Here is a 22,801-nt window from a genome sequence, read left to right on the forward strand (position 1 = left end):
GAATCATAGGGATTACCAAGAGTATTGTAATTTAGCAACAAGGAATTCATATCTTGTAACGAGTGTCACCTGAGTTAAATGAAGATAAACTTGAACATTTTTTTGGGTGCTGCATTCCATGGGGACGCAAAGAGTCAGACACTACTGAGCTATAGAACTGAACTGAAACTTTGACTTTTATTTGAAATTAAATAAATATATAAACCCTAGAGTGCAATATTTCTTCTTTTATAACGTATCTTGAGGTTTTTCATTGTCTAAACCCTGGATTATTATCAATTCATCCTAAATTACTTTCTGGTGAGTCCTAAGATAAAGTGCTTTTCCACCCCTTCCTAGACATTAAAACACATTATGTTCTTTTAAAGGCTTATTCCCTCCATGTGTTTGGCCATATTAAGAAGAGTCATGAAAAATGGCTGACCTAAAATAAAACAAGTGGGATTTTAGGACCCAAAGAAGCTGATAGTTAGGAGTGAGCATTTAGGTCTATTCACACACACAGAAAGGAAATAACAAGTTCCCTGATAGTGGAGCGTGGTTCCTTTTGTTACAGGCTTGCACTTCAGCTTCTTTTTCTGCTTAGTCATTGCTTTAACTCCCACTCTGAGATTAATTGCATGACCCTTGGAGATGAATGATCTTCTACTTAATCTTAGCCAACGCAATCTGGACAACCTCAGGGTTGGTGAGGCTCCTCTTGGGTGGTTTTTCATTTGTTTTAAGAACATTAAAGTATCTCATAAATCTATATTTATTATATTGGTGAGTTATCTATTATAATTAAATATGAAATGCTGAAGACAATGTTAAGGTAACACTGGGGTCACAAACACTCTTTTTATGGTGGTTTCATGGCTGCAAAAATACTCTGGAATTTGCTTTTGTCTTTATGTCTGCATCTGTTTAACATTACGAAGCATCCAACAGCATATCATTTTCAAATGGGTACTTTGTGTTTTAAAATAATAGTGATCTTTTCGATTATAAATACACGCTGCTCATAACAAAAAACTTAGGATGAATCTTGGAGGGAATACAGCTAATAATACCCTCATTCAAAATGAAGTGTCTTCACTCACCAGTATTAGAAAATTTGGTAAGCCAGTCTTAATAATACCGTATTTACAAATATTCAGGGTTTAATGCTAGATCTGTTCCTACTAGTTTTCAGATTGAGACCAGTATGGAGATAAAAGAACTTAATTTAAAAAAATGCAGCTTAAGTATGTGAATTTGGAATTTATGTTCAGAACAAACTATGATAAATATGCTGAAATTGACCTTTGCAATATCATCAGGGAGAAAGAGGATTTGTTATACAAATTAATAATGAAGCAAATGGTTATTTCAGAAGTGTTTAAATTATTAAACAAATGTAAACTTTTCCAGTCTTTTATATCATTTACAAAAAAAAAAATTCATGTTACCAGGAAGTATTATTTGATAAGTGAAGCAGCTCTCCTAACCAATTTTCCACTTGACTACAATAGATCAATCATATGCATTTGAGGAAAGTGTCACAACTGCATATCGTTCAAACATGCTCTGCAATTCACACCAGGAAAGCTATTTCTTTGGATTTTCTGAGTTTTCAATATTTAGCAGACGCAACCCGTGCCCCACCCCTCACCCCCCAACCTCAACAAAACTAAATACCATGCTTTGGGACTTTCTCTTCAGTAAAAGGACTCAATTTTCTAAGTCAGACAGATGAACAAACCAAAACAAATGGGCATACCCAAAGATAAGAGACACTGTCAATTATAAGGATAAAACCATGAATCAACAAATAACTCATACTAGGAAAATAAATGCTAGAGGAAAAATGAATTATAGAACATAATGAGAGGCGATTTCAGTAAGCTGGGAAAATCACTACTTTTTGTATTTAAATGTGCTACAAAATCTGTTCACTAAAGAGTTTTAAAACTGAATAAAGTTTCATGCAATTGTACCTAAAGTCAGGGATACAAAGGAGTTAGTTACTCATAATGATCCCCAAGCTAGTTTAACGCATTAAGATAAAGTTCCCCAAGGGTAGCAAGCTTCTTTGTAAATCTAAACACTATTTCTATCAGACATTCTTGCAAATTGGTTTAGGAAAATTTTACTGAGTACTTCAAACGGAATTTTATCGTATGGCTGATAATAAATACAAATAGATCATACAATGGACTTTGTTTAAAAAAAAAAACATAGTTGGTGACTATGTTTCCAGTTCTCTTGACTCCATATATATTATTTTAATTACTTTTTAGCACATGCATACTTAACTTTTGAGGAGAATGAAGTAAGACTAGTTACATTCTAATGGTGCCAGAGAATATGGTAGTGTGTGTGTGTGTGCGCTACATTGCATCCAACTCTTCTTGACCCTATGGATTGTAGCCTGCTAGACTCCTCGGTCCATGGGATTCTCCAGGCAAGAATACTTTAGTAAAAGGCGAAAGATTTATTCGATCTGAAGAGAAACCAGAGTATTCCAGGCAAGAATACTGGAGTGGGTTGCCATTTCCTTCTCCAGGGCATCTTCCCCACCCAGGGATCAAATGTGCATCTCCTGCATTGATGGGCAGGCTCTTTACCACTAGCATCACCTGGGAAGCCCTATGATGGGAGTGAGGTCAACTTGTAAAGCCATGGTCTTCATGTTCCCACAGGACAGCAGCAACAGAATAAAATCCAGCAAAGAAGCAGTTTCATAATGTAACTATTACCCTGATTTTTTAACGTCCTATGTTTCTTTTGCTCTCTTCACACCTCTGTTCTTTTCCTGATGGGAGCATATCCACCATTCAAAAATGAGATTAAATGAAGTGTTTGTAAAAACACACGGGCAAGGCCAAACGGCAACCACCAATTTGTTCTTATTTCCATGAGGCCATCCTTGAATTTGAAGATGTTTAATTATGTTTCATGTGCTCTAGAAGGCTTAATAGATCACTAGTAGGTTTTACCACATCTTAATGCTGAAAATCTGTATACAATTTAAAGGCAACATATCCATGTGTTTTTGACTAACTTGCCATTAAGCTTATTTTGTGATCTCAATTTCATGTCTAAAAAATATTTAAAAGCCTCTTTAAATTGTTAAGCTTTTGCCAAGAGCAAGGTATCACAAACATGCACACCATTAGAAGTGGGCTGGTCTTTGACAGCCCAAACTAAAGTCTGTAAATAGATACCTAATAAAACTACTAGAGGAAATATATGCTCCCATCTTTTTGCAAATAAACAGCTTCCTGCCCTCTCTTTCCCTACCTGGAGGAACATGCTATATGTTTATAATGTTAGAAATAAACTTTCCTTCTGTAACAGTCAGTTTCAAAGTTAAGCTACTATATTCTAGGAGGAATTTTACACCATCGCCCTACCCTCAATCTCACGTGCCTTCAGCAGATGTCTAGAGCAATTGAGAGCAGCATGTGATTTTTCCATACAGTCGTGAGTTCCCAAAGAACAAACCAAAAGTCATGCTGCATCTGCTTTATTCCTACATGCACATTGTGTTCTCTCTTGGAACTCTATCCTCTTACATCTTGCTTCAGGCTTGGAAGCCTCCTGGGCTGGGAACTTTGCTCCACGTCTGGCATATTCACTGATTCACGCGACACTTAGGAGACATATATTTTGTAAACTGAGTTGCAAATCTGAACCTCTGAAATACATTTTTGTGTTTTGTGAATTTCATTTTGTCTTGTTATTTTATAGTAGTTGGATGAGGTATTATTTTTCATAACCTTTTAAAAACCCAAATGAGGGCATTTATTAGTTTCCATATTTAAACATAACCCTATGAAAACTGCACTAAGGCACTTAGAGCCTGAAGGTCACAGACTATTGACGGACAGTGTCTTTGTTTAGGCAGTGTGATGCTGCTAACATAACCATTTACTCCATTTGAATACGATGTTAGCAGTTTGTGAAAACCATTTGGCTTTAAAACAGCAGTGTGATTTGAGGCAAAAGGCCAATTTGCTCATTAAGTTCGAGTTTGTTCTTTGAACAACAGAATGATTGTAAAACAGGAAAGATGTAGCAGATTTCGTGGTAGAAATAGAAGGTTCTCAATTTTACCAGCAATAAAATGACAATAAGAAATAACAGCTAATGCCAACCACATGTGTGGTGTATATAATTTTAAAAGGTCGGAAAAATATAAATAAATGGTCATCTTGAACATGTGGCAAAAATGTTGAAAGAAATAGCATAGAAAGAAGATTGGATTAACAGACAAAATATCCACATTCTAGTCCTGAATCATCTATTTACTAGCTAATACTCTTGAAGTGAAGCTGCTTAGTTGTGTCCAACTCTTTGCGACCCCATGGACTGTAGCCCACCAGTCTCCTCCATCCATGGGAGTTTTCAGGCAAGGATACTGGAGTGGATTGTCATTTCTTTCTCCAGGAGATCTCCCCAACCCAGGGATTGAACCCCAGTCTCCCACATTGTAGGCAGATGCTTTACCATCTGAACCACCAGGGAAGTCACAACTTCTTAGTTAGTGACACCAGGGAAGTCACTAACTCTCTTAAGGTTGTTATAAACTTTCTTCAGCCTCAGTTACTTGAAATTTCACTGACCTTGGAGTTAGGTCTGAGTTTGAGTTCTATGTCTGTAGCTTCCTATGTGTGATTTACAGTCACCCACTCACATGCACCCAGGTGGCTCAGTGGGTAAAGAATCTGCCTGCAATGCAGGAGATTTAGGAGACTCAATTTCAGTCCCTGGATTGGGAAGATCCCTTGGAGAAGGAAATGCAACCCACTCCAGTATTCTTGCCTGAAAAACCCCACGGACAGAGGAGCCTGGTGGGCTACAGTCCAAAGGATCAAAAAGAGTTAGACATGACTGAGTGACTAAGCACTCAAATGCAAAGTCACAATTTCCACATTTTTAAAATGGAGTTTATAACAGAAATGCAGAGATACCTGAAATAGTTAAAAGAGCTGCATGAGATAATTATGCAAAACTGCTAAGATTTAGACAAATCATATTGTTAAATCACAGCCCCATCAGAAAGAATATATGTCAATGGATATGGTTATTGGGTTTGAGTAAAGGATATACAGCAAGGATATACAACCTAACCAAATTATTTTCTAGCTTTCTTGCCTGGAGAATCCATGGACAGGGGAGCCTGGTGAGTCATAGGCCTTACTTAGGGTCTCAAAGAGTTGGACACGACTGAAGTGACTTAGCATGCGTGCAGGCAAGGATATACAAACCAAGCAAATTATTTTCTTTGGCTTTTTGAAAAAGGTAATTTGAGGCCCACTATAATTACCCTGGAAAACTGTTATTATTTCTTCTTTAATAATTAGAAGTCTCATCTCTATTTTACTCATCTTATCAAGTTCCCAGGAATAATGAAACTAGGAAACTGAACTACCCCACCTTACCCCTTAGTGTCCAGCAGTGAGAAAATTCTCTTCCAGTTGTGCAATTTAGTGGGGCTTCATGGAATATTAAGATTTAAACCAACTCAGAATTTGAATTTTGTAATAAAAAATTGACTATAAAAGCTAAATATGTTAAACAATCTGGTTTTAGACTGCAATATCAATAATTAAGGGTTTATTAATGATTCATAAGCCTCCTTTCCAGAGAAATGTCGGTTTGTGAAACAAGCCTTTTAGTTTAAAGGAGCAGAGTTTCATGGCAAATCCAATATCTAATATCATGAATTAAAAACAGTTTTATGTTTCCTATGGAACTTTGGGTTTTTGCAGTTAGAAGATTCTGGATCATGTGTTGGTAGTTTTATTCTTTTCAATATTCCAAATACATATATTCAAGTCCTTTGGGTCTTTAACTAACTTATTTTTTTAAATTTAGTATTGCACACACATTTTTAGTTAAGCAATAAACATCTGTCATCTGCCATTTATTAATATTAATTATAAGTGGTCAGTGGATCATGGGATCCAAGTACAGCAGCTGAGATTTTTCTACATCTGACCTCGTTAGAGTTTATATAAAAAGTGTTCAGAGTAGTTCTTCTAAGCTTCTAGCCAATTTAAAGCTGGTTTGTAACCTAGTTTTTTCAATTCTGCATCTAGAAATTAAAAAAAGGAGAAATAAATGACAAAAATCCTGAAAAAATATTATGCTAGGGGATTAGGTGAATAAATAACAAGAATATGTCCTGGGACATATAACAAGGGACAAATAACTGGTCATAGCAAACACCCTCTTCCAGCAACACAAGAGAAGACTCTACACATGGAAATTACCAGATGGTCAATACCAAAATCAGACTGATTATATTCTTTGCAGCCAAAGATGGAGAAGATCTATACAGTCAGCAAAAACAAGACCGGGAGCTGACTGTGGCTCAGATCATGAACTCCTTATTGTCAAATTCAGACTTAAATTGAAGAATGTAGGGAAAACTACTAGACCATTCAGGTGTGACCTAAATCAAATCCCTTATGATTATTCAGGGGAACTGGCAAATAGATTCAAGGCATTAGATCTGATAGACAGAGTGCCTGAAGAACTATGGACAGAGATTTGTGACACTGTATAGGAGGCATGGATAATGATCATCCCTGAGAAAAAGAAATGCAAAAAGGCAAAATGGTTGTCTGAGGAGGCCTTACAAATAGCTGTGAAAAGAAGAGAAGTGAAAGGCAAAGGAGAAAAGGAAAGATATACCCATTTGAATGTAGAGTTCCAAAGAATAGCAAGGAGAGATAAGAAAACCTTCCTCAGTGATCAGTGCAAAGAAATAGAGGAAAACAAAGAATGGGAAAGACTAGAGATCTCTTCAAGAAAATTAGAGATACCAAGGGAACATTCCATGCAAAGATGGGCACAATAAAGGACAGAAATTGTATGGACCTAACAGAAGCAGAAGATATTAAGAAGAGGTGGCAAGAATATGCTGAAGAACTGTACAAAAAGATCTTCATGACCCAGATAGCCACAACAGTGTGATCACTCACCTAGAGCCAGACATCCTGAAATGCAAAGTCAAGTGGGCCTTAAGAAGCATCATTATGAACAAAGCTAGTGAAGGTGATGGAATTCCAGTTGAGCTATTTCAAATCCTAAAAGATGATGCTGTGAAAGTGCTGCACTCAATATGCCAGGAAATCTGGAAAACTCGACAGTGGCCACAGGACTGGAAAAGATCAGTTTTCATTCCAATCCCAAAGAAAGGCAATGCCAAAGAGTGTTCAAACTGCCGCACAATTGCCCTCATCTCACATGCTAGCAAAGTAATACTCAAAATTCTCCAAGCCACACTTCAACAGTATGTGAACTGTGAACTTTCAGATGTTCAAGCTGGATTTAGAAAAAGCAGAGGAACCAGAGATCAAATTGCCAACATCCACTGAACCATCGTAAAAGCGAGAGTTCCAGAAAAACATCTACTTATGCTTTATTGACTATGCCAAAGCCTTTGACTGTGTGGATCACAACAAACAGGAAAATTCTTCAAGAGATGGGAATACGAGACCACCTGTCCTGAGAAATCTGTATGCATGTCAAGAAGCAACAGTTAGAAATGTATGTGGAACAACAGACTGCTTCCAAATCAGGAAAGGAGTCTGTCAAGCCTGTATATTGTCATCCTGCTTATTTAACTTATATGCAGAGTACATCATGCGAAATGCCAGGCTGGATGAAGGACAAGCTGGAATCAAGATTGCCGGGAGAAATAACAATAACCTCAGATATGCAGATGACACCACCCTTATGGCAGAAAGTGAAGAAGAACTAAAGAGCTTCTTGATGAAAGTGAAAGAGGAGAGTGAAAAAGTTGGTTTAAAACTCAACGTTCAGAAAACTAAGATGATGGCATCTGGTCCCATCACTTCATGGCAAATAGATGGGGGAACAATGGAAACAGTGAGAGACTTTATCTTTTTGGGCTCCAAAATCACTGCAGATGGTGGCTGCAGCCATGAAATTAAAAGACACTTGCTCCATGGAAAAAAAGCTATGACCAACCTAGACAGCCTATTAAAAACCAGACATTACTTGGCCAACAAAGTCTGTCTAGTCAAAGCTATGGTTTTTCCAGTGGTCATGTATGGATCTGAGAGTTGGACTATAAAGAAAGCTGAGCGCCAAAGAATTGATGCTTTTGAACTGTGGTGTTGGAGAAGACTCTTAAGAGTTCCTTGACTGTAAGGAGATACAACCAGTCCATCCTAAAGGCAATCTGTCCTGAATACTCATTGGAAGGACTGATGCTGAAGCTGAAACTCCAATACTTTGGTCACCTGATGCGATGAACTGACTCATTGGAAAAGACCCTGATGCTGGGAAAGATTGAAGGTGGGAGGAGAAGGGGACAACAGAGGATGAGATGGTTGGATGGTATCACTGACTTGATGGGCATGTGTTTGAGTAAGCTCCAGGAGTTGGTGATAGACAGGGAAACCTGATGTGCTGCAGTCTATGGGGTCGCAAAGAGTGGGACACGACTGAGCAACTGAACTGAAATGACCATCTCTTTAACCTCTGGTAGAAAACGAGTGCATCAGTTCATTAACACTATAGAGATTTTTGTTGTAGTAGTAAGAGCAAAAAAGAGGAAAACATTTTGCTATCTATGTGTACTATTATGGTATATTGGTAGTATGCCATTCTGGTATCTATACATGCCATAGCATGTACACAATTACTGTCATTAAAAATAATCCTTTTGTGAAAATTAACCAAAGGCAATAAAGAATCAGCAAATCCAGAGCTGAACTGAGATGTTTTGGTTGTCAAACTAGTTCAGCGCTCTTTTATTTAAGTAGGCTGACACTGCATGTATTAAACTACTTTAACAACTGTGAACACAAGAAGAAATTATGACTATGAACAGATAATCCTTTGCAAATGGAGGAAACCTGCATGAATGGAAGGAAAGGGTGATGAGGCAGGATTCAAAGCAAGAGAAGGGACACTAAGGGCCTGAAAGATGGGAGAAAGCCAAAGGTCCTAGGGAGAGGAAGTAAAGAGAAAAGCTCCCTTCTTCCACACATTTCAAAGAAAAATTAGAAAAACTGGACAAGTGTGCATCCACCACCAGTTTGTCCAAAAAGTACTTTAGTCAACTGCATCTTAACTATTGAAACAAACCAATCTGAAACAAAACAAGAGTCCTGTATGAGTTTAGTGTTGTTTGGAAACCAGAGGAGCATAATATCAGAGATTAACAGTTTGTACTTATTACCTTGAGGAATATTTCACTATTTCACATGTCTACAGTCCATAAAAAATAATTAGCTATCTAATTAGCATTCTCCTATAAACTAGGATAATACCTTTTGTTCACAGGTTGTAACTAATTAGATATGTATACATTTCTATGACTCATTTTTGGAATTAGCAATTACTTATATTTTCCAAGTGTGAATTCAGTATACTGATATTTCCTTGCCTAAAATGTGATATTATTTAAAAGAAAAAGATCAGTGAGGTATTTCCTGGTGGCCCATTGGTTAACTATCTGCCTGCCAAGGCAGGGGACACAGGTTCAATCCCTGGCCTGGGAAGATACCACTTGTTGCTGGGCAACTAAGTCTGTACACCGCAATTACTGAGCCTGAACTTTAGAGCCCATGAACTGCAGCTACTGAAGCCTGTGCACCGAGAGCCTGTGTTCTTTAACAAGAGAAGCCACTGCAATGAGAAGCCCACGCATCACTAGAGAGTAACCCCCAGTCTCTGCAACTAGAGAAAGCCCGCCTGCAGCAATGAAGACCCAGGGTAGCCAAAAGTAAATAAAAAATTGGTTAATTAAAAAATATTAATGAAAAATGAGTGCCACCGTGTTTCCAGACATTAGTTTTCACATAAGACAAGAGTAAAAGGGATATCTCATTTAAAAATGTACATTTAAAAAAAAAAAAAATGTACATTTTACATTGAGATAGTAAACATAATTGGCCTCTGTTCACAAACCATTTCCTAAATTTGATCTCTTACAAAAATTACAAAAGTTGGCTTTTCCAGCAGAAACAACAAATAAACAAAACAAGCTTTTACAAAACATATTTTTCAATTACGGCAGCTTGGGCTCACAAAGGATAGAGTTATGACCGGGTGGTGTATACACAGTATAAACACAAGAGTTCAGTAATTAGCTTTGAGTTAATCTTAAAGTTCCAGTGGCCTGGTGCATAATCAAGCAAAAGGTCATTACCCACACTGGTACATTTCACACAGAACGCTCAGCTGCTAGAAATGGAAATGGACATGTCTTTACTTTAGCCTGCACAAATCAATCCCAGAAACCATTCATATGAAGAGTGGATTCTATTTCTATTCATTTGAGAGCCCATTTACTCACAAAGAAAGGTTTACAGCAAATCAGAAAAATCAGGAAAAAAATCAGTTAAAATATTAGCATTATGCTGGACACGCCTGTCTAGTCTCAAACAGATGAAGTAAAGCTTTGGTTACACTTTCTTACTTAAACATTTTTTTTCCATAAATAATATTGGATAAAGATTATCCTGTAGAAGAGTACAAGCTTTTTAATTTTGGGATTCTGTGGTTGCTCAGAAGGTTAAGAATCTGCCTGCAGTGCAAGAGATCTGGGTTTGATCCCTATGTCAGGAAGATCCCTTGGAGAAGGGAATGGCTACCCACTCCAGTATTCTTGCCTGGAGGAATTTCATGGGCAGAGGAGCCTGGAGGGCTATGATCTATTGGGTTGCAAAGAGTCAGACATGGCTGAGCGACTAATATTTTTTTTTTTTACCCTATAGAAGAGTAAAAAGCTTAATTTTGAGCTTTTTGTTTTTTTGAAAGAGTATCATGTGCATCTGTTGTTTCTTCAGCCTAGCACTCTTATTCCTACATAGAACTGCCACTCAAAATGGCCCGTGTGTCCCCTGGCTTCAGCAGTGGGCATGCGACTGAGGCAGACCAATCAAGCACTCCATTTCCTCTGCCACAGCGAAGGGTTCAAGGGCAGACACATGAGTCAAGCAGGGTCAATTTGCATCTTCCATGTGACTGGATGAATGGACTCTGAAAGAGAGAGCTTACTATCCTTTTGGACTGAGAGCAACCTGGATGCAGAGTTAGGGCGTCCCCAGCCAAGCTTTCCCTGTGAGTAGAGACAGTCTCCCTGTAGCAGGGGAGAACAATGCCAATAAACAAACACAAACAGAGGCAGGATGATCTGAAATGGCAAGAAGGAGGAAAGAAGATGTATCCATTGATATCATTTGAGTACTCAGAGCAAGCTGTGTTTTCAGCCAATAGGTTCCTTTCTGCTTAAGGTAATTTGAAATCTGTCATTTTTAAATATCCTAGTGAATACACAGAGGGTAACAGTGAGCTCGGTAATAAAGGACTATCAATGAAGGAGAAATACTCTGACATAAACTGTTTTACTGTTAATAATTACAACATTTGCAAATAATCTTTTAAAGAAACTTAAAAACAGTAAGAAAAGTGATAGAAAACATTTCCGATTTAGGACATGAAGAATGAGGTGCTTTAAGCAAAAGGAAAAAACAAATCGAATAGAAAATAAAAGTGAAGTTCATGTGAAAGACAGCAGAAACTTAGTAGAATAATGGGTTTTGAAGAATTTCTACTCATTTTGCACCTATTACTGACAATAGCCCACCGGTGCCAGCCACTGCACTAGAAATTTTATGCTTGGGTTTGCCCTTTAGTACAAAAGTACACCGTAATCTATTTGGGGTCTGCTTTGACAGCAATGTATGAGAGTGAAACCATTCAAGCGATCTTTCCATTTCATGATGCTAAAAATGATAGGGTTTTAATGCAAACAAGTTTGAGAATGTTTCTGTTTCAATGAGGTCAGGGAATTTCATTGTAACCTGGTTGTATTGGCTTGGTGTTGTAACTTCGGTTGTATTGGCTTCTTGGGAGGTGGGTGGATGGAGGTAACTAGTCTTTTCTGTCAGGCTGTTAACAATCTACAAAGTTAATCTATAATGCTTCTATGAAGAAGTTGCTGGAGTAGATAAAAAAAGGGAACAAGATAATGATCTAAGGAAAGAATAATTCTTTTGTGCCTTCAAATGTAAGGTGATTTCTTTGCCAAAGAGGTTTCAGCAACACCAGCAGTTTCAAGGAGTGACTGTGTTTGGGAGGTGGGAAGGAGGACAGGAACATGAAAGGAGGAAGTGTCTTTTTTGCTGGAGAAACGTTTACTTTGTAATTAGCAAAGGACAAGAAGGCCCTTTTGGAAACTATCCTTGGGGGTCCAGAATTTAAATTTATGCTGATGCTCTCTGAGGCTCTCTCTAGGGAACCCTCTTCACTGGCAGGGATCTCAGCTGGCTGGAACAGGCTGCACATGAAGCCAAGGTCTCAGGGTCATTTCTCCAAAGGGCCCATTAACTCAGCTCTGTTCCACAGCTACAAGCTGTACCTTTAACCCTACTCAGTCATCTCACAAACACACATTAGCACATCGGCATGGTGGTCACAGAGAAAAAGATTTGCCTGGAGACCAAAAAGAAAAGCAGGAGAGAGAGTTGGTTTTTGCCAGCATAAACAAATGTTTTTGTAAACACAAACTAATGAAACTGCAGCTACTGACAGAACAAATCACTGTGAAAACTGTCCACACAAGTGGATGCTACAAGCGAGCTGATCATTGATGGTCTTTGCTCTGTGGCCCGATATAAACCACGACGGGCTTTCCCAGTGGTTCAGTGGTAAAGAACCCCCTATCTTCCTGTGGAGGAAACAGAAGAGACATGGGTTTGATCCCTGGGTGGGAAGATCCCCTGGAGGAGGAACTGGCAACCCACTCCGGTATTGTTGCCTGGAGAGTTCCATGGGCAGAGGAGCCTGGCAGGCTATAGTCCATGGGGTCGCAAAGAGTAGGACACGACTGAAGCGATTTAGCACACACGCATAAACACACTAATAGTTAGAAAAAGAGATTCATGGTAGCCGGGACTTCTGTCTTTCCTGTGCACTGCTATTGGGTTGGCCAAAACGTTCGTTCGGGTTTTTCTGTAAGAGGGTGTGGAAAAATGTGAATGAACGTTTTGGCTAACCCAATATGTCTTCAGCACCTTAAAGTGCCTAGCATAAAGCTGGTGTTTTAACAGATATTTGTTGAGTGTGTGAGGGTTTCTTGACTGGCTTTTTAAAAAATTATTATTAATATTCCTACTCTTCCCTTTACAAATTGGAAAGTACAATAGAAATAATCTCCTATACACTATCGCCTGTATCAACCGCTGACTGTGTTTTTACAAAGGAAGAGACATTACCTTAGACAGAAAGAGAATGCTGAATAAAAGCGCGGTCACACTCATCTAACTACAAACAAGAGAATGACCTCTGTGGTAGATGGAAAAAAACGGTTACAGTTCTGCATTCATCCCTGTATATGCAGAGCAAATAGCAAAGTAACTCTGGGGGCTTCTCCCTGCAAGAGGGGAGATCTATTTCTTTAACTCTTGAATTAGGACTGGCCTTGTAACTTGCATAGACTAACAAAACATGGTGGAAATAAAATTATGCCAGTTCTCAGCACATGCTCAATAGGACTGCTTTTCATCCTCTTAGAACATTATAGAATTCCTGGCCACCTTGAGGATGATAGAAATAACAGTTTCCTCTGTCCTCAACTAGTCTACCACATTAGGGAACCAGCCAGAATTGCACAGTGGATCCCAGCCCACATTGCCCATCCACATTTATTGTTTTAAACCTGTATGTTTGGGGGCTATTTCTTATGCAGCAAAAGCTAACTGCAACAGTTTCATCCCAATGCACAGGATGTAAACAATGGCAAGATCATTGCTTGGTTAGGGGCTGAAGAAGGCTTTGTATACTATCGCCACTAGTTGATTCAACATCCTGACCAATGTGCACTATGTTACACATTCCAATGGATTGAAAGCATTAGATATTCATGAAAAAAAAAAAAAAGGAAACCTCAGAAAATACAGGCATTTGCAAAAAATAATTTGTTATAAAGATTTATTGTAAAAATAATTTTAGAATAGAGATGCTGTAGTGTATGTACCAACACACTGGTGAAGCCTAAAAATGATTCTTCTATCAGCAGAGACTGCACAGATAATAGTAATACTTAAGTATTTCACACTGTGAATAATGTCCATTGTGAATAGCCCTCAAATCTTAAGAGAACCTACAAAAATGGAATGGTACAAACTTGGCATTAATTTTAATGAGATAATAACTACTGGCTAAATTATAAGAACCAGTATAGTACCTGGGATTGCAAAACATGAAATGAAAGGCATCTTCTACAGAACTTTTTCATTAACAGAAGTTTAAGAACATACAATGACATTATAAAGTGTGTTCAAAGCAAGAAATCTAATAACTGTCATTTAACTTTTTTCCAAAATCTATCTAGGTGCTGGATGTGACCCTTCAGTTCCATAATTACAGAGGGGAGTAAACTGTACACATATAAAAGGTCTTAGCATGCTCTTCAACCCACAAACCTGGGCAATAGAGAATGCCTGCAAAGATCCTGCCATTGTAATGTCAATGTCAGAGGAATTCATGAGAGAAGCAGGGGCCTATCACAGATGCAATCAATAACACTCTTTTAACCATATGGATAATAAATTTGGACACATAGCTGTGGAATTTGCAAGCTGATTTAATGTTTCAAAGATTAAGTTGGAATTGGCAGGAAAGAGAGGAGTAAGAGTTGAGTGACATAGTGAAGGAAAAAATACATAATCAAATAAATCAGTGCATAGGCCATGAGTGAACGTGACTGAAATGGACTAGAAGATGAGCCATGTTTTTATGTGGTCTTTAGAGATCAGTAACAGCAGCACACCTGTATTAATATTAAAAGCCCCAAATTTGTATTTGGTGATAGCATTTACAAACTGTAATCTTTTAGTCAGTAACGATGGTACTCTATGTCTCGTTTGAGTATTTACAGAATTTAGAGATAAAATTTTGAAGTATTAGTTTGAACTCTAGTGAAAGTGGAAGTCACACAGTCAGGTCTGATTCTTTGTGATCCCATGGACTGCAGCCTGCCTGGCTCCTCTGTCCATGGAATTCTCCAGGCAGGAATACTGGAGTGAGTTGCCATTTCCTTCTCCAGGGGATCTTCCCAACTGGGAATTGAACCCAGGTCTCCTGCATTGCAGGCAGATTCTTTACCAGCTGAACCGCTAGGGAAGCCCATGAAATTGTTAATATTTGACTATTGACAAGCAAAGTACGAGCTAGTCCCTGGTGGCTTAGATGGTAAAGAATCTGCCTCCCATGCAGGAGACCAGGGTTTGATCCCTGGGTCTGGAAGATCCCCTGGAAAAGGAAATGGCAACCCACTCCAGTATTCTTGCCTGGAGAAGCCCATGGACAGAGAAGCCTGGTGGGCTACCGTCCACGGGGTTGCAAAGTCAGACACAACTAACACACACACATTTATAAGCAAGAAAATGGCAGTTGCATATGGTTTAACCGAATAGACAGGAAAGTATTGAGAAACAGAGATGACTATATCACATAATTGGTCTTGGTGAAGAGAGAGCGATGGGGCTTTACTGGTGGTCCGGTGGTTGGGAATCCTCCTGCCAGTGCAGAGGACGCGAGTTTGACCCCTGGGTTGGGAGGATCCCACATGCCTTGGGGCACCTGAGCTCACGCATCACAACGACAGAGCTGGAACTCCTGAGCACACATGCTGCCACCACTGAAGTCTGCGCACCTAGGGCTTGTTCTCCGCAAAGAGAGAAACCGCCACAGCCGGAAGCCAGTGCACTGCAAACGGTAGCCCCCGCCTGCCACAATGAGAGAAAGCGTGCGTAGCAACAAAGACCCAGTACAGCCAAAAAAAAAAAAAAATGAGCTAAACATTTACCAAACACATGACAGGCATCTCCACTGGGGACATTAAATGAAAAGCCGGGTTTAGCCTTTAAGAGAAAGGCCACACATTTATATTAAGGACCATATCTCAGAGTGAAGGCATTATATATTTGCAATAGATTACTTTTCTTAGAGGCTTTAAACATAGCTAAATATTTTTGTATGGTACTGGAATATTTTCAATTCAAAGTGAAAGTCGCTCAGTTGTGTCTGACTCTTTGCAATCCCATGGACTTGTAGCCCACCAGGCTCCTCTGTCCCTGGAATTGTCCAGGCAAGAATACTAAAGTGGGTTGCCATTTCCTTCTCCAGGGGATCTTCGAAATCCAGGGATTGAACCTGGCTCTTCTGCATTGCAGGCAGATTCTTTATGGTCTGAGCCACCAGGGAAATTGGGTGGCAAAAATTTCCCCTCTGTTCCACCAAATTGTTCTTGTTACCAAAGGTTTGCATCGTGCACAGGTTTCCATTGGTGGCAATGAAACCTTGCCTTGGTTGAATGAAAACTTACATTGGTTCTTCACAGAATCTCAACAAAAAACCATTCAGGTAAGGGGCTGACTAGACCCTAAAGAAGGATCACAAAGAGAAACTGTTGAGTTTACCCCAGGGTTTCTCCTCTTTGGCACAGTTCAGTTCCGTCACTCAGTCGTGTCTGACTCTTTGTGACCCCATGAACCGCAGCACGCCAGGCCTCCCTGTCCATCGCCAACTCCCGGAGTCTACCCAAACCCATGTCCATCGAGTCAGTGATGCCATCCAACCATCTCATCCTCTGTCATCCCCCTCTCCTCCTGCCCTCAATCTTTCCCAGCATCAGGGTCTTTTCCAATGAGTCAGCTCTTCGCATCAGGTGGCCAAAGTATTGGAGTTTCAGCTTCAGCATCAGTCCTTCCAATGAACACCCAGGACTGATCTCCTTTAGGATGGACTAAACTGGCAAATAATTTTTGATGTGGGGGGGCTGTCTTGTGCATTGTAAGATATTTAGCAGCCTTACCCCTAGATGCCTGTAGCATCCTCCCCCTCTAACTCTGACAAGAAGATGTATACACTGGGGAGCAGACTCACGACTGGCTGTAATCCAGTCTTTAATGCCATCCTTATCTCACCTCTCTACTTTGTGGAATTTTCTCTGACATGTCAAAGGGCCAGTGTACCGACTGTGTGCAGGGAAAGCGCAGAGCGCACCCACCCTCCAATGCTTACACAGGAGGAGTGTCTGCAGGCCAGCTGGTCTTCCTCCACGAGGGGAAGGTGGTGAGAGGACATCATCGAAATTCTCTAAGCCAGTTGGCATCCTACAATTTTGAGCTAATGAAGCCTTCTATTTGGATTTTGAGAACGGTTCCAAAAATTTTGGCTAAATGTCTTGTTTTGAATTTGAATAAATTTTTAATATGAATCCTTCCTGTAGAAAACTCCAACTCTTCATCACTGGAGTGGTTGTTACAAATATTTTAAGAAGTAAACCAGAGGACAGAGGTGCAAACCTGGGAACAAAGTAGATTCACTTTTTATTTGCTTCCTTTTTAAAAAAACTAAATTTGCTCTAATTTTAAATATAGCGCTCATGATAAATATAATGCATGTGTATAATACTGGTATTTAAAAACGTGATTAATAATGGTTTGTAAGTTAACATACAACACTTTTCTTCTATGTAAAATCTAGTAGAATTTTACAACTGGACTTAATTTTGGGAAGGCACATAAGGTGACCTACAGTACGTTCAAATAATGCAATAATTCCTGTGCTTATTTCTTCCCTGGAAATGTCTGGATATTTTCACTTATTTATATTTTAACGGGTTCCTTTTCTCCTTCTCTGCCAAGAAGGGTGCTATTTCTTTCTTTACACCAAGAAAGTAGACCCTGTCCCCATTTTTTCCATAACTCTGTTCTTCTCTCTCCTTTCTATCCCAAGACAGTGTACTACATGTAATTAATTAGGATCTTATTCATGCAATTCACCAAAGGACAAAACTTCTTTCATTCTTTGTAAATTTGTTCAAAACCCAGTATCTATCGGAAACTCTCTTCAGTTAATTAAAGGAATCTATATATGAATGGGAAACATTTTGGTGATCTCTTCTTTGCATCTACCTTCCACTCCAAACAAACAAAAAATTCACTCTTTTGCAAATGCAAACATATATATACTTCCCTGCTCTGCTTCACTTCCCCTTATCTAAGATGGTTATAACCAATATATCAAAAATTAATAAGCATAATTTGGAAATCATTAAAAGTGCATTTTCTCCTTGCTTATTTCTATTTCAAATATATTGTTTTAAGGCATATGTGATACTAGCATATGTGTTAGCCTTCATAATCTCTTAAAATACATGTTACATATCTGTGACATTTCAGATATATATAATTCAGTTGAGATAGACTCAACTAGAAACTATTGCAACGGTAATAACTTCTTATAAAAGATTATAATTGATGGAGAAGTTAAGAGTGATTAAAAGGCTGCATGTCAGGTAAAAGGAAACAATCTTAAATATGCAAGCAAGTAGTATATCAGAGAAAAGTTTAGATTTGGGGCTACAGAAAAGACATTTATTGCCTTGGATTAATTTATGATAATTATTCTAAGCATGAGAAGAATATCAGTAAGAAAAATGTGTGTATGTGTAAGATTTTGCAACCAATTTTTCATATGTATGTGTGAAAATTTCATGTGTATAAATATCCATCTCACAACCAGAGTAATCCATTCCGTGACTAAAATCTAGTTCCTCTTAATTCAGCTTCTTCTTTGTGTACATTTTGAAAAGTCATTTCTGGATCTTATCATTCTTCCCTGGAGACCTTGCCTTTGGCAATTACAACACAGCAGAAAAAATCTTGAACACATGCTCCATACCTTTTCCAAATAAGAATTATCTACCTCTGTCTATTGTTAGCCTCTTAGGCAGGGATGATAGATGTAAATTTAAATTCAAGATTTTCAGGCTAAATTTTGTTTTATAAAATCTTATCTTTTAGCTTACTCATACGGAAATGCTCAGCCATGAACCTAAAAGATGTTATTTTATAAATCTACAAGCATTTAGGTGCAGCTCAAGTAACAGCTATTCTAGTGGTAGGAAAAATCTTATCATCATCACTTTATTGTGTTTATATTTATCACTTTATTGTATAGCTCTGAGATATACAATATAAATGAGAAGAGTCTGGGTAGTAGTATGATTTTGATGTGATATTTGCTAGAGTGGCAAGTTCAGAAGTCATAATTACTTTTCTATTTGGTTTCTTCATATTCAAATAGATATTTATTTGATGTTTGAGTTATTATTAAGAGAAGTTAAGAAAATCAATAGATTAGAGAAGTTAAGGAAAGAAGAGAAAAGTGGTTTCCTTCCTATCTTAAATTTCTAGATAGGCTACTTGAGAAAATACTTTTGACAGACACATAAAAAGATGAGTGAAAATTAAAAATGGAATTGAACCTCGAAAGTAATTATACATGTAATCCACACTTTCTACTCGGTAGTCTATTGATTATCAAATTTGGAAAAGAATAAAGCGCCTAAAATTTTCTAGTTGTATAAAGTTCTCATTGTAAACATAAAATGTCATTGTATCCTACTTAGAAGGGAAGAAAAAGACCAGAAAGAAACTTTAAGTCAAGCTTATGTTACAGGTTATTATTTTAAACTTCTTAATGGCATTTATTTTACTTGCTGCTAGTCTAAAACCTAACATTTTTCAATGTTAATGTTTAAGTCAGTGCTAGCAAAATATATTAGAAGACTACTTTCTCAAAAAAAGAAATAAAATGTAATTAGTATCATAATTTATCCATTGGATGAGATTTTCTTTACTTATATTTTAAAAGCAAAGTACACTAAATACTGATTAGTAATGTAGAATCTTTGTGGAAAGAGTAATATGAACAAAGACCACCTGTGAATCATTAAATTTCAAGAAAATTTAGTAAACATAAGTAAATGTACGGCTATGGGAGCTTACCAACAAGTAAGAGTGATGAAATATTTGATTTCCAAATCCAACTTTTAAAATCTAAGATGTTTTAAATTAATTGGTAACAAATGTCAGAAAGACCTTTTTCACTAGCCAACTTTCATTCCTTAAACTTAATTTTAATCAAACCCTCCTATAAATTTACAAAAGTTTGAAATTTCCTTTAAAATAATCCACGTATTCAAGAAGTTTGTCACATTAACTACTTGATTACTAATGGCCATGGCAGGCTGCACCATCCTGATGCTGGTCAGCTTGGTCTTTTGATACAGTGAAGATACTGCTGAGGATGGGTGACCCAAGTTCTTTTTTGCATGAGCAAAGTTAAAGTTTCACAGGACTCTCTTCTGTGTTTCCATTGAGTTTTTTCCAACACCAAGTCTCCCTTCATATGTGATACTATGATTATCTGCTTAAACTTATCTTAACCCTCCACTGGACTCTGAGTGTAACTTCAGAATAGAGGTGGTACCCTATTTAGTTGAGAATCCCAAGTGCTTAGCACTACATGTGGCTATAAAGTAAAAATTCAATAAAATGATGAATGAATGAAATAAGCAAAGGAAGTTCAATTATAGAGTCAGCAAAGCTGTAGCCTGGCTGCATTAATTTTTTCAATTAATTAATTGAAAGAATCATTTATATACTCAGCAGATTACTACCAATAGGTACATAGCATATTTGTAGGCAGTGGTGCTGGGGATAAGAAAGAAAGATGGAAAAATTATATTTTAAGTCAATAACTGCAAATCTTCTAGATAGATGTTTAATCACCAGAAAGCATCACATTAAATGATAAATGAGTTTTCTTTGGCCCTAACAAGACTTCAGAACAAGCCCTTACACAGAGTTATTTAATATTGGTTTGGTAGGTTCTATAATCTGATATATAAAGTTAGTGTAATATGAAAAAAATCTGGAGATAAATTGTCATTAATGCTTGTATTACGCTAATAAAATATATAACTTTTAAAACATGTTTTGCTATAAAAGCTTAACACCTAATTGCACTATTTTAATTTGTAGGAAATGAAAAAAGCAGTAAGTTGATGGCTGGTATTTACCATTCTCATGTGTGTACCAAATGCTGTTAGACTTTGCATTTCTGAGGCTTCCCATGAGTTTTCCAGGTACTAGGAAGGTGCATGATAGGAAAGATAATGGCCCAAAGGAAGATACAGACATAGATGCATTATAATGCAGCTCCTTCTCCAGGATTCATTTAGCACACTTGTGTGTAAAGTTCTGATAACAAGCTCCATTTTTAAGAATCACCACCTCAAGATTCTGTACTTTACAACCAACATATTCTTTGGTACACATTTTAGACTTTTTTAGACATGAGTGATCATACTAAGTGTTTCCTAAAACACAGTGAAATTTGCATCAAACCATGTGGATCCAACCGAGCACCTGTTGTTAGTATGACCGTACCTCGTTCTCCCTTCGGACACTTCTTCCTCTGGACTGTACACTTCCTTGACTCACTGGTGGGGGGACACAGGTTACCCTTTGCTGACGGATGCTGTGTTATTTCTCGGACCCGTGTTTCAGTTCCTCTTTTGAAGCCGCATGTTTTTCCTTTCTTCGAGCATGGACTCCAAGGGCTCCACTCACTGGCCTCACAGTGCACTGAAACAGAACACCAGAAACAGCCCCAGTTCACTCACACACAGTTTCACAATTGTTAAATAAACAAAACGGCTTGCTTCCATCAGTACTTGCCCAAATTCTGAGCAGAAATCCTGCAGAACGAAATTGGGCAAGATGACTTAAGGGAAAATGGAAAGGCAGGAATTGAATGTTTTCCCCCTTTTTAATCCTATTATCAGGTAAACTCACTCTTGCACTGGGTTTACTTTTCACTGTAGATTTTAACTCAGGCATTAGTGTAATTACTCATGAGTAACCAATGCTTTATAATTTCTAAAGCACCGCTACAATTTATTTATTTGTTTATGGCTATGCTGGGTCTTCATTGATGCTTGGGGGCTTTCTCTTGATTCAGTGAGCTGGAGCTACTCTAGTTGTGGTGCATGGGCTTCTCATTGGAGTGACTTCTCTTGTTGTGGAGCATGGGCTCTAAGGGCACATGGGCTTCCGTAGTTGTGGCACAAGGACTCAGTGATTGCAGCTCCCGGCTCTAGGGTACAGGCTCAATAGTTGTGACACATGGGTTTAGTTGCTCCGTGGTACACGGGATCTTCCTGGATCAGGGATCAAATTTGCATCTCCTGCATTGGCAGGAAGATTCTTTACAACCGAGCAACCAGGGAAGCTCTGCTAAGACTATTGATTGATCCTGACCAGATGAAGATTGCAGCCAAGAAATTAAAAGACACTTGCTTCTTGGAAGAAAAGCTATGATCAACCTAGAAAGCGAATTAAAAAGCAGAGACATTACTTTGCCAACAAATGTTGGTCTAGTCAAAGCTATGGTTTTTTTCAGTAGTCATGTATGAATGTGAGAGTTGGACTATAAAGAAAGCTGAGCACCAACGAATTGATGCTTTTGAACTGTGATGTTGCAGAAAACTCTTGAGAGTCCCTTGGACTGCAAGGAGATCAAACCAGTCAATCCTAAAGGAAATCAACCCTGAATATTCATTGGAAGGACTGATGCTGAAGCTGAAACTCCAATACTTTGGCCACCTGATGAGAAGAACTGACTACTTAGAAAAGACCCTGATGCTGAGAAAGATTGAAGGCAGGAGGAAAAGGGGACGACAAAGGATTAGACGGTTGGATGGCATCACCGACTAGATGGACATTGAGTTTGAGCAAGCTCCGGTAGTTGGTGAAGGACAGGGAAGCCTGGCATGCTGCACTCCATGGGGTCACAGAGTCAGACATGGCTGAGCAACTGAACTGAACTGACTGACCATAGCTTGCTAGGTTAGTCATTCTCAAGAATTGATTCTCAAGGTTCACTGTGCAACAGGATCACCTTCAGTGAGGGCTTGCTAAAACAATGT

At 38.4% G+C, this 22,801-nt stretch overlaps 1 protein-coding gene across 2 annotated transcripts in view; it reads right to left on the bottom strand.

Moving 5' to 3' along the window:
• Positions 1-22,801, bottom strand: part of RSPO3 (R-spondin 3) — a 93,174-nt gene that overhangs the window by 26,253 nt on the left and 44,120 nt on the right. For both annotated transcript variants that reach the window (XM_070449848.1, XM_020878914.2), the window contains exon 4: positions 21,261-21,458. In XM_070449848.1, the coding sequence (XP_070305949.1) occupies positions 21,261-21,458 (198 nt within the window). The remainder of the gene's footprint in view (positions 1-21,260; positions 21,459-22,801) is intronic.

Source organism: Odocoileus virginianus, chromosome 19 (genome assembly GCF_023699985.2).
Source record: "Odocoileus virginianus isolate 20LAN1187 ecotype Illinois chromosome 19, Ovbor_1.2, whole genome shotgun sequence".
Lineage (NCBI taxonomy): Eukaryota > Metazoa > Chordata > Mammalia > Artiodactyla > Cervidae > Odocoileus > Odocoileus virginianus.